Here is a 12,426-nt window from a genome sequence, read left to right as displayed (position 1 = left end):
GTGCAGCCTAGTTTTAAAAAAAATGTTTATTTATATTTGGCTGCACCAGGTCTTAGTTGCAGAATGTGGGATCTTTGATCGAACTCTGGATTTGTGGTATGCAAACTCTTAGTTGAGTCATGTGGGATCTCAGAAGAAGAAATCCTAAAGTTGCAACTGGGGTCCTTGCTCATAAAAGTGCCTGTGTCACTAATAGAAGGCTGGAGAACCAGGATTCCCTTCAGGTCTCTGGGGCAACAGGCCAGGTGACCAATGAACTCTCGTAGGCCTAGGCTCATTGTTGGAGGTGTAAATGTTGCTATGACTACTGAATCCTTGGTGACTAAACAGAAATGAGAGCTTGCTCAGTCTCCTAAGACTACATCAAGCAAGTCTGTAGACATGTCCATGGAAAAGATCGGAAAAGTAGAAGAGGTATGCAGAGTTGGAAAGGCTGCTTTGGATGAGTTTCCCCTGGATAAGGTTTCCAGATTAATTTCTCAGAAATTGACAGTTCTTGAGAGGCCCTTGATGTAACTGAAGGGTAGCAGCGGGGTGGGGGGTAGTGGGAGACTGGCACATGGTAGGTATTCAAATATTTGCTGCATACTAACCCCTGCATGAATAGGACTTTCTCCACACCTGCCCTCGGAAGTTGGCTACTCCCCTGTCTCCGAAAAGAAAGATCTTTGTCTCCCACTATGTTAGGGCACTGAGGGTGAGGTATTAGAGATCAAGGCAGGTAACAGAACTCCCTTTTCTTGCAGCATTTTCAAAGGGCCCTGGGACTTAAGAAGATGGTGGAGAGGTAATCTCTGCTTCTGTCCTTTCCCTTACCCTTCAGCTTGACATTTTCACTCTCCTGCCCTCTGATATCCACTTCATCTTGTTAGAGGTTCCTCAAAAAGGCAAATAGGTGTGAAGCAGGCAAGCAGCAGCCTTTGTTTCCTTGCTTCCCATTCTCTGAAAGAAAATTGGAGCAAGTTTTTGTTGTTTTACTTTTTAAGGAAAATTCAAATATTTGTTGTCTGGTATCACACTCACCAACCATGTGGTAGGTATGCGGTAGGTGTTTATTGAATGAATGAATAAGAAAACTCAAAAAGATTAAGCTGTGTATCTCATCATCTGGGGAGTTTTTTTTTTTTTTTAAACAAAGGTCTTAGGCCTTCCCCAGTGGTCCAGTGGTTAAGATTGCTCACTGCCAATGCAGTGGGTGGGGAACTAAGATCCCATGTGCTGCATGATGTGGCAAAAGATTAAAAAAAAAAAAAAAAGGCCGTAACCCAGAAGAAGATTCTGACTAAAATGGCCTAAGATTAGCTAGGATAAGCCTGTTTTAAGGTTTCATAGGTTATACCCAGAGATAGCAAGGATGTGAGATAAAAAGAATGCATATAGTTTTCATGGGAGTCAAGACTGATGCAGCCTTTTTTGTAAAATCTATCAGAATTTTAAATTCACAGATCCTTTGAACTGGCCACTCAACTTCTAGGAATACCTTATACACATACCTACAAAAGCAACAGAATGTACGCACATGAGTATTCATGACAGTATTGTTCATACAAGTAAAAAAGCTAGAAGTAACGTGTAGCTGGTGAAATTCTGTTATAAAAGTACTCGGCAGCCTTTAAACAGAATGAAGCAAATCTCTAAGTGCTGATACGAAAAGCCCAAATTTATGTAATACTGCTTATGTAAATGTATGATTTCATGTTAAAAATAAAAGTTATACTTGCTAATACATGACAAAATTTTTCTGTAAAGATGCACAAGAAACTGATAACTGTTGAGATGAACTGGGGCAGAAGAATGATGCTTCCAGCTTTCATTTACTATATATCCCTGTATATATTTTTCAGTCATCTATAAAAAATACTTGATTTTTTAAAAGAAATGTCAACAAGATTATCTGAACAGAGGATATGTGTGTGTATCACATATATAATCCTGCTGTGTATTAGAAAACTTTAAATGATTCCAGAGTGTGTCTAGCCAAGACTGAGTATCACTGGATGATGGAAGGAATCAATCCTTAGATTGGACTTGATACGCAGGTCTGCCATCAGGTGACCTTGGGTAACTCACCTGAACTAAGTTTCCTTGTTTGTATAATGCAAAAATTGATACCTATGACACATGGTTATTATGGTGATTGAATTATATACTTCCTATTAATATATGCTAGGTTCTAAATCAAGGTTTCCCTGGTGGCTCAGATGGTAAAGAATCTGCCTACAATACAGGAGACCCAGGTTGGATCCCTGGGTTGGGAAGATCCCCTGGAGAAGGGAATGGCAACCCATTCCAGTGTTCTTTCCTGGAGAAGCTAAGCCAGTACTAGTCACCTTTTCAAGGAGTTTGCAGTCTTCTCTGACAATGGTACAGAAGTTCTGATGAAGAAGAGCCTCCCTGACAAGGTTTTGTCTCTCCTCCTAACTCTAACCTATTCAACCCCTACCTTTGTGCCTGGGACAGGTGGCGAAATTCACACATGCACTGTCTGTGGCAGATAACATTAAGCCAGAGGAGAAACCCATATGCTGTCCTAAGGATGCAGGACACCATGGTACAGGAGTTGGCACTGGCCAACAAGCAGTTGCTGATGGTGAGTTCATGGCCGAAGGTTCACCCTCCACTGCACTATTCCTTTTCCCACTGGGATTCCCAAGCTCCTGGTCGCTGCCATTACACCAGAGCAGCAACTCTTAACCCTGAAATCAAAGCTCCTTTTCACCGATTCTTTGTATCCAGCTGCAGAGTCCCAAAGCTGTCTAGTCTTTGCTCCTCTCACCTTGGCAAAACTGTGCCTTAGTGCCTAGCATCTGCCTCTGGGAACCTCTCTCCTTGGAGTCCCCTGTTGCTGTCATGTCACCATTGTATCCCAGGTGCCTAGAAAAGTTTGTGGGTTTTGGTGTGTTCTCAGAAAAGACGTGGGTCTGCACACCCCCAGAGAAAAAAATGGGTTGGCTTCCCCTCTAAAGTTTAGTCTTTGTGCTCCTGCTTAATTTTAAGCCATAGCTAATTCCATATCCAAGAGAAAACGGGATGGGAAAGCAACCAGGGAGAAAGAATGAGGAAAGCAAGTACACAGAGGGCAAGTATCACACTCTTCTATCCACCCCACCAGGTCCGTCAAGCTGCCCTGCACCAGCTGTTTGAAAAGGAGCATCAGCAGTACCAGCAAGAACTAAATGAGAAGGGCAAAGCTTTTTACGTGGAGAGACTCTGATGGCATTCAAAACGTCCTTCCATTCTCACCGCATCTGCTAACCTAGCCTTCTTGAGCCCCACTACCTCCAGCGTCCCTTTCTAAACGCACTTTCCTCTGGTTATAGTTATCTGCCCAGAGCTTAGGACAGTGTTCCCACTCTCACATCTCCTGTTCTTGTCAACCCCCGGTGCTATCTGGAAAATGATCTATAAAACAATGGTAAAAACAAGAGCGACGCCTTGTGGTCAGAATGAGGTATGCAGTATTAACGTGAGTGGAGGGGAGGTGGATAGATAAACAACGTGAGCAGTGCATCCTGATTTGGTTTAATAAATAAAGCTAGTTCTTAAAAGTTCAGACTTGGACCACTGGCTTATTCTTTCAGCCCACTTCAAAGTGTTTATTCACAGCTGCCAGTATCTTAATAAAGCTTTCTGGATTTGCTCACCACCTCTCTGATCTCACTTCCACAGATCTCTTCTGTATACTTGGACAATAGCTCTGAATCTGCCTATTAATCCACAGGCACTATGGGGCTTGATGTCAGTAGGACTGGATTTTTTTTTCTTACTTTATTTTACTTTACAATACTGTATTGGTTTTGCCATACATTGACATGAATCCGCCACGGGTGTACATGAGTTCCCAATCCTGAACCCCTTTCCCACCTCTCTCCCCATACCATCCCTCTGGGTCATCCCAGTGCACCAGCCCCAAGCATCCTGTATCCTGTATCGAACCTAGACTGGCGATTCGTTTCTTACATGATATTATACATGTTTCAATGCCAGTCTCCCAAATCATCCCACCCTCTTCCTCTCCCACAGAGTCCAAAAGTCTGTTCTATACATCTGTGTCTCTTTTGCTGTCTCGCATACAGGGTTATCGTTACCATCTTTCTAAATTCCGTATATATGTGTTAGTATACTGTATTGGTGTTTTTCTTTCTGGCTAACTTCACTCTGTATAATCGGCTCCAGTTTCATCCACCTCATTAGAACTGATTCAAGTGTATTCTTTTTAATGGCTGAGTAATACTCCATTGTGTATATGTACCACAGCTTTCTTATCCATTGATCTGCTGATGGACATCTTCCATGTAGGATTGGATTTTATGTTTTGACTTTGCCAATTATTGTGAGACCTTGGAAAAGTCTCTTTCCTCTGAATTTCTGTCTGAATGCTCACCTCTTCGAAATGACAGGGTTCCAAACTCAAATGCCTTCAGGGTTCAGGCAGGTTATATAGCAGTTATGAGGGGGAAAGAAATGGTGGGATTTATGGGGGACTAGAAAGAGCATGTGACATCTTAATCCATTCAAAATTCTGAAAAGTACTAATCATAGGCATCTATAGGCCACAGAGAACCTTACTCATAAAGATCCACTTTACATACAAATGATATCTCAAGCCAGAGAGACTCCCACTTTGCAGCCAGTCACAGGAGCAGAAACACACCATCACTGCTTAACTGCCATCATACTTCTTTTCCCCTCATCCCTCACCTTGCCATCTGCATTCTCATCGGTGACTCATCCTTCCCACATTGATTTCCTGCTCTCTACACTGTGGCTCTGTCCACACTGCAAAACTCACACCTTTTCTTTCCCCTGTGCCCCAAGTCTGCCTCTGTCCTTCAATACGCTGTCTTCATCTTAAGCTGTCAGAACTTCTCCTTCCTCCTCTCCTCACCACACTGATGAGCACAGAGAGGCAGCAAGGTATAAAGAGAAAAGCACACACTTTGGAGTCAGGTTTGGGTTCAAAGTCTGGCTTCACTTCTTGTGTATGTATAGGTTATTTCTCTGAGCCTCAGTTTTCTCTTCTGAAAGTGAATATAGTACCCATCTCACAGAAACAGTATGAGGATTAAATAAGATAAATGCGTGTAGAGAGCAAGCGCTGCCCTTGGCATGCAGTAGGTATCCTCCCACTTCCCTCTTAGGAGATTTCCTATGACCCAAGCCCTTCACAGATGCCCTGCTTGGCCCCCTGGCCAGCCCCCTTAGGCAGCTCAAATATTATTCTCCATCCCAGCCCTGTCTTTCTCTTTCTGTCCTAAATGTCCATTCATCCTCCAGTCTCCATCAGCCCTGCTTTCCAAGCCCTCTAATCTTTAGTCAATAACTGCTCTTGAGTTGTGACACCAAACAGTACACGGAGCTCCAGGCTGGTGGAGGAGGCAGGCGGCGAACAAGTCATGACGAGTATGGTGGGAGTTTTATAGGAGGGAAAAACCACACACCTGTGTCCTGGGTTTGACCCATTAAGCTGAGACTGAGTCTCCCATTCCTTCTGCCTGTTCCTCCACTCTGTTGCCTATAGGTCTGTCTCACCTCCCTTCTCTCCTCTTTGTATCTGTCTGCCAGCCACCCGCTGCCTCATGCAAGGCAGCATAGCCTGGTGTTAGGAGAGCAGGCTTCCATATGACGGATTTGGGCTTGAATTCTGGCTGTCATTTGCTGCCTGTGTGTCCTTGAGCAAGTAATTTTAACTTTCTGGGTTACAGGGCTTTATATGTAAAATGGAGATAATGCCTACCTCACTAGATGACCGTAGGGATTAAATAAAGCACTTAGCAGAGATGATAACCCATAATGATGTTTCCCTGTCCTTGGATAGTTTTTCTATTTTTATTTCAACTCCATTACCTGGTTGCCCCTTACCTCCCGCCACATTCTCTCATCAACCCCTTTTCTTTCTTTTCTGTTCGTTTGGGCCCACAGAACGCCCCACCCCTCTGCCATGATCCCTGACCTTGGCCTCTCTCCCCAGGGCTTGTCAGTGCCAGGCTAGCTCCAGTATTGGCAGTCCGGCCCCCTGCGGAGCCCATCGCCTCTGATCCTCTCTGCCTGCCCTGTCTGCTCTCATCACATCAGCTGAGTAATTCACCCCTTCATGCCTCCCCAGCCCCTTTTCCCTCTGTGGCCAGTGCCTTACCCAGCTCCTCAGGCTCAAAAGGACTCAGTCTGGGTTGAAATGGCTACACAGAAGGTACTTCCAGGAGAGCTGGAAAGCGTTCATCAGAGGCCATCTGAGGTTTCCGCCTGGACATGCCACCCTGTCAATCTCTTCCTGGGAGAGCTGCTCCTCTCCTACACCAATATTTCCTGTCTCTGCCTCTGTTTCCCCGAGTTTGCCAAACACTGCTGCTGCTGCTAAGTCGCTTCAGTCATCTCTGACTCTGTTCGACCCCATAGACAGCAGCCCACCAGGCTCCCCCATCCCTGGGATTCTCCAGGCAAGAACACTGGAGTGGGTTGCCATTTCCTTCTGCAATGCATGAAAGTGAAAAGTGAAAGTGAAGTCACTCACTCGCGTCCAACTCCTAGTGACCCAATGGACTGCAGCTTACCAGGCTCCTCCGTCCACGGGATTTTCCAGGCAAGAGTACTGGAGTGGGGTGCCATCCACTAAAGTCCTTTCAATTCCTGCTAAAATCCCTTCCCCAGCCTCTTGCCCTCCAGCCTGTGGTTCTCCAGGGCAGTCAAGGTTTCCAGAAAAGGGAACTAGAATTTGGGGCAGGTGTGGGTGTTAAGGGTAAAAAAGGAAGGTCAAGAAAGTAAAAAATTACACACAGACTGAAAGCCATAAGACAACACCACAGGTGTCTACCTTGGGGCTTGTAGGCCCATTTGTTAGTCTTCCCTGGAAGGCAAGAGCCACACAATACGAATTGACTGGAGCTTGGGACAAGTTATCGATCTAGATCAAGGGCACTGTCAAGTTGGCAGATTGTTTGTGTGTGCACGTTGAGCGGGGTGGGGGTGTCCGGACTAATGGGAACAAGGACACATGGAACAGGCCTGGGGGCTGAAGCAGAGCCTCCTCCTCCCACCCCACGCTTCTATCCAAGACCCCACCCCACCAGTGCAGCTATAACTCGCGCTCCTTTCTGCCACAGTAGAGAGAAGCATCTGCCTGCCACAGGACATTCAACAGACCTGATTCTCTTCAGCAGAGAAACCTCCCAGAAAAGCAGGCCCCTGTGAGGAAAGACCCTTAAAGAAGCCAACTCAGGAGCTTGCGTTGTAAGAAGCCCCAGAAGAGGAGAGTCCCAAGGACTGCAGGCTGTTTCCTGGCAGAGGCCTTTTCCTCCCTCACCTTGTCCTTCTAAAATCCTGGTTTCAAGTCTGCCAGGCAGGAGAGGCTGTCCTTAAGTCTTCTCTGGAGCCTGGGCTGGAGCCTGCTAGTAAGACAGGTTACGCTTCTCTTCCGGGACAGCCAAGGGTGACTTTGAGGAGGAGGATGCCTGGAGGGCATGGGGAGAAGGTGAGAAGGGACAATATGGTGGGGAAAAGCAACCAAGCCTTCTGGAAGTTTCTCATGGCTACTCATCTCTAGTTCTCAAGAGCAGGCAGGTTCCAGGAAAGGGTCCACTGAGAGGCCCTCAGCAGCCTTGTGGGGGAGTTGGAAAGGTAAAGCAGGACGTGCAAGCCCCCACCCCCTCTCCCGGAAAGCCTTGGGGGCAGCTGGAGGGGAACTGAGGGGAGCAGGTGGCAAGGTTGACAAGGGGCTGCTGACACCGTTGATCCTCTGAGCGCTGAGGCCGTGACACCAGGGGAAGAAACTGTGTTGGAGCTTTTGGAAAGGATAGGTGCCCGGATGCAGAGGGCTGCCAGATATTCTTCCTGGTGTAGGCTAACGTGATCAAGCAAAGGCCAGGCACTGGTAGCAAAGGAGCCAAGACAGGGATGGCACGAAGAGCTGATGAGTAAGAGCCGGCTGTCTTAGGAGGTGAAGAGCAGGGGTTGGTGCCCTTTCCCCAGACAGATGGCTCTCAGGGGTTGGTGCCTGACGTGTCTGCTCTGCCCTTTCTTTGCAGTGGGGAGGAAGGCAGAGGGCCATGAAAGCTCTTCTGCCTGCTTCTGTGTGATATGTTTGATATTGGGTTGTTTAATTAGGAACCAACTAAATGTCAAACATATTCTTACAGCAGTAGGCAATTTGGCATCATACTCTTTCTTACCCCAACTTCTGGGGCTCTGGGATCCTGTTTTGTTTGTTTGTTTTTTTTTTACTGAACCTATTTTCTCCAGGACCCCTTTGGAAGACTAGTGGCTGCAACCCATGTGGGTTTCAATCTTAACCTGGAGGGCTAGTGTGGGAGCAGGGGAGAACTGGAGTCTGGGTATCAAATCTTCCTCTCTCTTTCCCTTGTGTGTGCATGCTAAGTCATTTCAGTCATGTCCCACTCTTTGCAACCTCCTAGACTATAGCCCACCAGGCTCCTCTGTCATGGGATTCTCCGGGCAAGAATACTGGAGCGGATCGCCATGCCCTCCTCCAGGGGATCTTCCCAACCCAGGGATCGAACTCGTATCTCTTACTTGTCCTGCATTGGAAAGTGGGTTCTTTACTACTACTGCCACCTGTGAAGCTTCTTTTCCTTGTGCTAGAAAGGAAATGGCTCTGATCTTTTCCTGTCCTTGTATTCTTCTCCTCCTTATTCAATCTCCCCACCTTATTATCCAATGTTTCCTGCCCCTGGGACTCCTGTTCCCTAAGGCGAATAGTAGGGGTCTTTGGTTTTTCTGTTTTCTTTCAAGATGGTTCAGCTGATGGTTCTATCTGTGTATTTACCCCTAGTGATTAGAGGTAGGTGTTTCAGTCACCCCATTGTTGGAGCCTAGTATTAACACCACCCATCTATCCTTGACATAATGACTAATGAGCACCATTTATATTTTTCCCTGGTAGTCCGGGTCACCTTGAACAGTGCCCACCTCTCTCTGGCATATTCTCAGATTGTATGGTGCCCGTGTCAGGGATCAACTACCACCTGTCAGTAGCAAGGCTCCAAGTGGAATGAACAGAGCCTGGAGCTAAGCCAGGGAGAACAGAGCTGGTAATGGTGATGATGATGATGACTGGGGGCAGCTGTGAAGAAGGGAGGAGAGGGTGGGAAGAGTAGAGAGCAACAAGACCTTGGTCTATGTGGGTATGAAAGTTCTATTTAAAGATCTCTATGGGGAAACAGAGGACGTGATCCTATCTGGTTTACTGTGTCTCCCACTTTTCCTTCCCTGCCCACTGGCCTGAAACTCTGGGATGGCCATCCAAACCCCAACCCTACGCTCTTACTCCATCCCCCTGGTTCTTAAGCAGGGAGGAATAATGTCTCCCTGCCCATTAGAGACTCTCAAAATAGCACAGTAACTTGATCTGGGGATCTGGGGAATTGTCAAGGATCATGGGTGATCTCCCCTCTTCACTGTTGCTCAAGATCCCTAAATACCAGGAATCAAAATGTAAAACTCAACCAATGGAATTTGATTAGCATCCAACACAGTCTGGATGAGAGTCAGGGGAAAGCTGAAGGGCAAACTAGGAAAACTAGTCATGCTTTGGGTGAAAACTACCATTCTAGAATTGCCAAAGTACCCTTCTCTGTTTCAGTATCCTACCCCTCCCCCTTCCTTGCTCTTTTAAAATATGCATGGAGCTGCCCAGTGTGAGTGGAAAGTTTCAGGGTCAGGGAGAACCTTTCCCTCCCCCACTTTCCATTGTCTAAAATCAGCCTCAGCTGTTCCCTAATTTTTCTTTGCTGGTGATGTCAGTCCATCAAAGTGTCTCACCCTGTGTTCCCCTGAGAACAATGATGGGGCAGAGGGAGCTGGGAAGACCATATTAGGAGCAAGAGGTGGAGCCATGGGCAGAAATAAAGGCCCAGGTCTGGGGAGCTAGTCACTCAGCCAGCAGCCCCTCCTTTCTTTCCCTAGTCTCTAGTCCTCCAGTTTTCACAGGTGAGCTCCCAAGCGGCCACTGTTCAGGATGGAGGCCATCAAGAAAAAGATGCAGATGCTGAAGCTGGACAAGGAGAATGCTCTGGATCGGGCAGAGCAAGCGGAAGCTGAGCAGAAGCAGGCAGAAGAAAGAAGTAAGCAGGTAGGCCTTAGCCTTGGTCTCTCTTACCGGCTGGTGAACCAAACTGAAATGGAAGAGTTTTGGTGGGAAAGGCAGTGACCACTGGTGCCAGCTCATCCTTTGGGCAGGAGGGACTCCTCTTCTTCCCCAGCCTCACAGCACATGAAGAGGGCATCTCGGGTATTTGCCTTAGACTGACTGTGTGACCTTGTGAAAGTCAGTGGCCCCTTCTGAGCCACAGTCTGTCTGCTGGATTTAAGTGGGAGTGGATCATGTTTTGGAATAACTCCTGACTTCTAGAGGAAAAGGTGGGAGCTTGGCATGCAGCATTTCTTTTCCCTTAAATGGGGTCACAGACATTGACATCTGAAGATATTTACCATCCCAGTGTCTTAATGAAAACTCAGCATGGCCTGGTCATTTTAGGGTCAGAGATTACAAGGCCACAGGCCAAGGCCATAGCATCATTCCTGGGGCAGTTGGCTGAAACTGATGAGGAAGAACGTGTGCTGTCTCTCTGAGGATGGTAATATAGAGGGTGAGCTCAGGGGTCTGTCAGGCTCAAGAGCCTAGGGTCTGTGCCTGCACTGTTGTGTCTGCGTGTCTTGTGTGTGACTCTTGGGGCTTCCACAGCTGGAAGATGAGCTGGCAGCCATGCAGAAGAAGCTGAAAGGGACAGAAGATGAGCTGGACAAGTATTCGGAAGCTCTGAAGGATGCTCAGGAGAAGCTGGAGCTGGCGGAGAAGAAAGCAGCCGATGTGAGTACAGGGAAACTGGGGGGTGGGTTCAACCTGTACAAATAGATCTTCATGTTAACAACTGAATTCTAAACATACTTGGACATATATACACTTGTGGATTCTCAGAACATAGGCGTAGATACCCACATACATTTTCCCCACATGCTGGTATACCCTTATTGGCATATACTTTCATTCTTTAAAACATGCAGAAGTCTCATTTTTCTTACCCTCAATCCAGGATTTAATTCTTTCCCAGGACCTGGACAAAGGGAGGGAACTCCAAGTCCACAGTGCTATCACTTACCCCACCTCCTCCCCCATGCCACATTCTTAGCTTTTGTGTCCAAGGACTGGCACGTAGATATGTGTATTAATAGGGAACCTCTCATCTCTCAACTGCCCAGCAGAGCTAGCTCAGATTTCACAATGGGACAAAGGAGGTCACACTGACCCTGGCCCTATATGGGTTTATTTATCTTGGCCAATGTGGGCATCTGACCTTATGCCACAGAGATACCATAGAAAGCATTGCTTATAGGGCAGCTGAGAGAATCTTAGAATGATATATCAGAAATAAGAAGGACCAGGGAGTAAAGTTGTTACCACCAGACCTCACTCTGTGACCTTGATTAAATTATTCAGCTTCTCTAGGGCTGAGTTTTTCCACTTGAAAATGAAATAAACTCTCTTTTCCACTTCACGTTATCTCATAGTCACCCATTTCCCTTTATCGTCAACCTTGAAGTTAACCACAAAGATAAATGAGAGACTACAAGAAAAGATTTGTGGAAGAAAAGTAACACAGGAATCTTAACAGCAACAAAAGAATGTTCTGGTATTGATGGAAATACAGTCAATTTTCAGCATTGAGTTAGTAAGAAAGTATTTTTTAAATCACATTTGGTTTCGGAAAACAGCTAGAAACAGAGTAGGAGGTTCAGAAATGTTTTCAGATCCTCTCATTCACTTCTTTACTCTTAGGTTTCTGATCTCCCTGCTGGCTTTCTGCCACTTTCAGTGACCTGGGGAAGTGGTGAGGGTTGTTGAATATATCACACCAGAGGTCACAGACAGAGAGCGTATTATATACATGATACATGTTCATAGTTTCCAAAAGTTTACGCCACTGCAAACTACTCATTCTCCCTTCTTGGAAAACTGTGAACATCACAGGTTACTCCCGGACTTTGGGCTAGAGCTTGATGGCCTGCTGGACTTGCCTAACTTAGGTTATAAGGATAGATGACTATATCTCTCTGGTTCAAATAAATAGGCATAGGAGTAGGTTTTCACAAATGGACACAATGTCAGGTTGATAACAATTTTGTGAGATGTAACAAAATTGTAACAACTCTCCGGGAAAGTCCTTAGGCTGGTATAGCTAGCATATGGGTTTGAGGAGGTATTTCCAGGAACAATGAAAACAACAAACAAGATTAACCCAAGATTTGGGGAGAGAAAGAATGACATAGAGGCTCTAGACAATATACTGATACCATTGGAAAGATAAAGGAATTTGTTGGAGATGAATTCTATTTGTCCTTACACATACACACGTAAGCACACGTCAGTCCCCACCTAGACAGGGTCTACTCGGTATATTCATTTGAAAGAAACTT

General features: G+C 46.2%; 2 protein-coding genes across 9 annotated transcripts in view; both read left to right on the top strand.

Annotated features, from left to right (window-relative positions):
- Positions 1-346: 346 nt before the first annotated feature.
- On the top strand, positions 347-3,553 carry CFAP141 (cilia and flagella associated protein 141). Its single transcript, XM_004002545.5, has 4 exons — positions 347-414; positions 747-787; positions 2,461-2,590; positions 3,113-3,553. The coding sequence occupies exons 1-4, from the start codon at positions 382-384 to the stop codon at positions 3,212-3,214; spliced, it is 306 nt and encodes a 101-aa protein (XP_004002594.1). The 5' UTR covers positions 347-381; the 3' UTR covers positions 3,215-3,553.
- A 6,378-nt stretch (positions 3,554-9,931) lies between these two features.
- TPM3 (tropomyosin 3) overlaps positions 9,932-12,426 on the top strand; it is a 28,110-nt gene continuing 25,615 nt past the window's right edge. For all 8 annotated transcript variants that reach the window (XM_004002542.6, XM_012182154.5, XM_004002541.6 and 5 more), the window contains exons 1-2: positions 9,932-10,084; positions 10,697-10,822. In XM_004002542.6, coding sequence (XP_004002591.1) covers positions 9,971-10,084; positions 10,697-10,822 — 240 coding nt within the window. In that variant the 5' untranslated portion in view covers positions 9,932-9,970. The remainder of the gene's footprint in view (positions 10,085-10,696; positions 10,823-12,426) is intronic.

Source organism: Ovis aries, chromosome 1 (genome assembly GCF_016772045.2).
Source record: "Ovis aries strain OAR_USU_Benz2616 breed Rambouillet chromosome 1, ARS-UI_Ramb_v3.0, whole genome shotgun sequence".
In the NCBI taxonomy this organism is placed as follows: Eukaryota; Metazoa; Chordata; class Mammalia; order Artiodactyla; family Bovidae; genus Ovis; species Ovis aries.
This window is presented reverse-complemented; position numbering and strand designations above follow the sequence as displayed.

Coding starts and splice junctions, on each gene's coding strand:
- CFAP141 (XM_004002545.5), top strand. CDS start 382: ATGTCCATGGAAAAGATCGGAAAAGTAGAAGAG. Junction 415..746: donor AGATCGGAAAAGTAGAAGAG/GTATGCAGAGTT, acceptor CTTTTCTTGCAG/CATTTTCAAAGGGCCCTGGG. Junction 2,591..3,112: donor CCAACAAGCAGTTGCTGATG/GTGAGTTCATGG, acceptor CCACCCCACCAG/GTCCGTCAAGCTGCCCTGCA.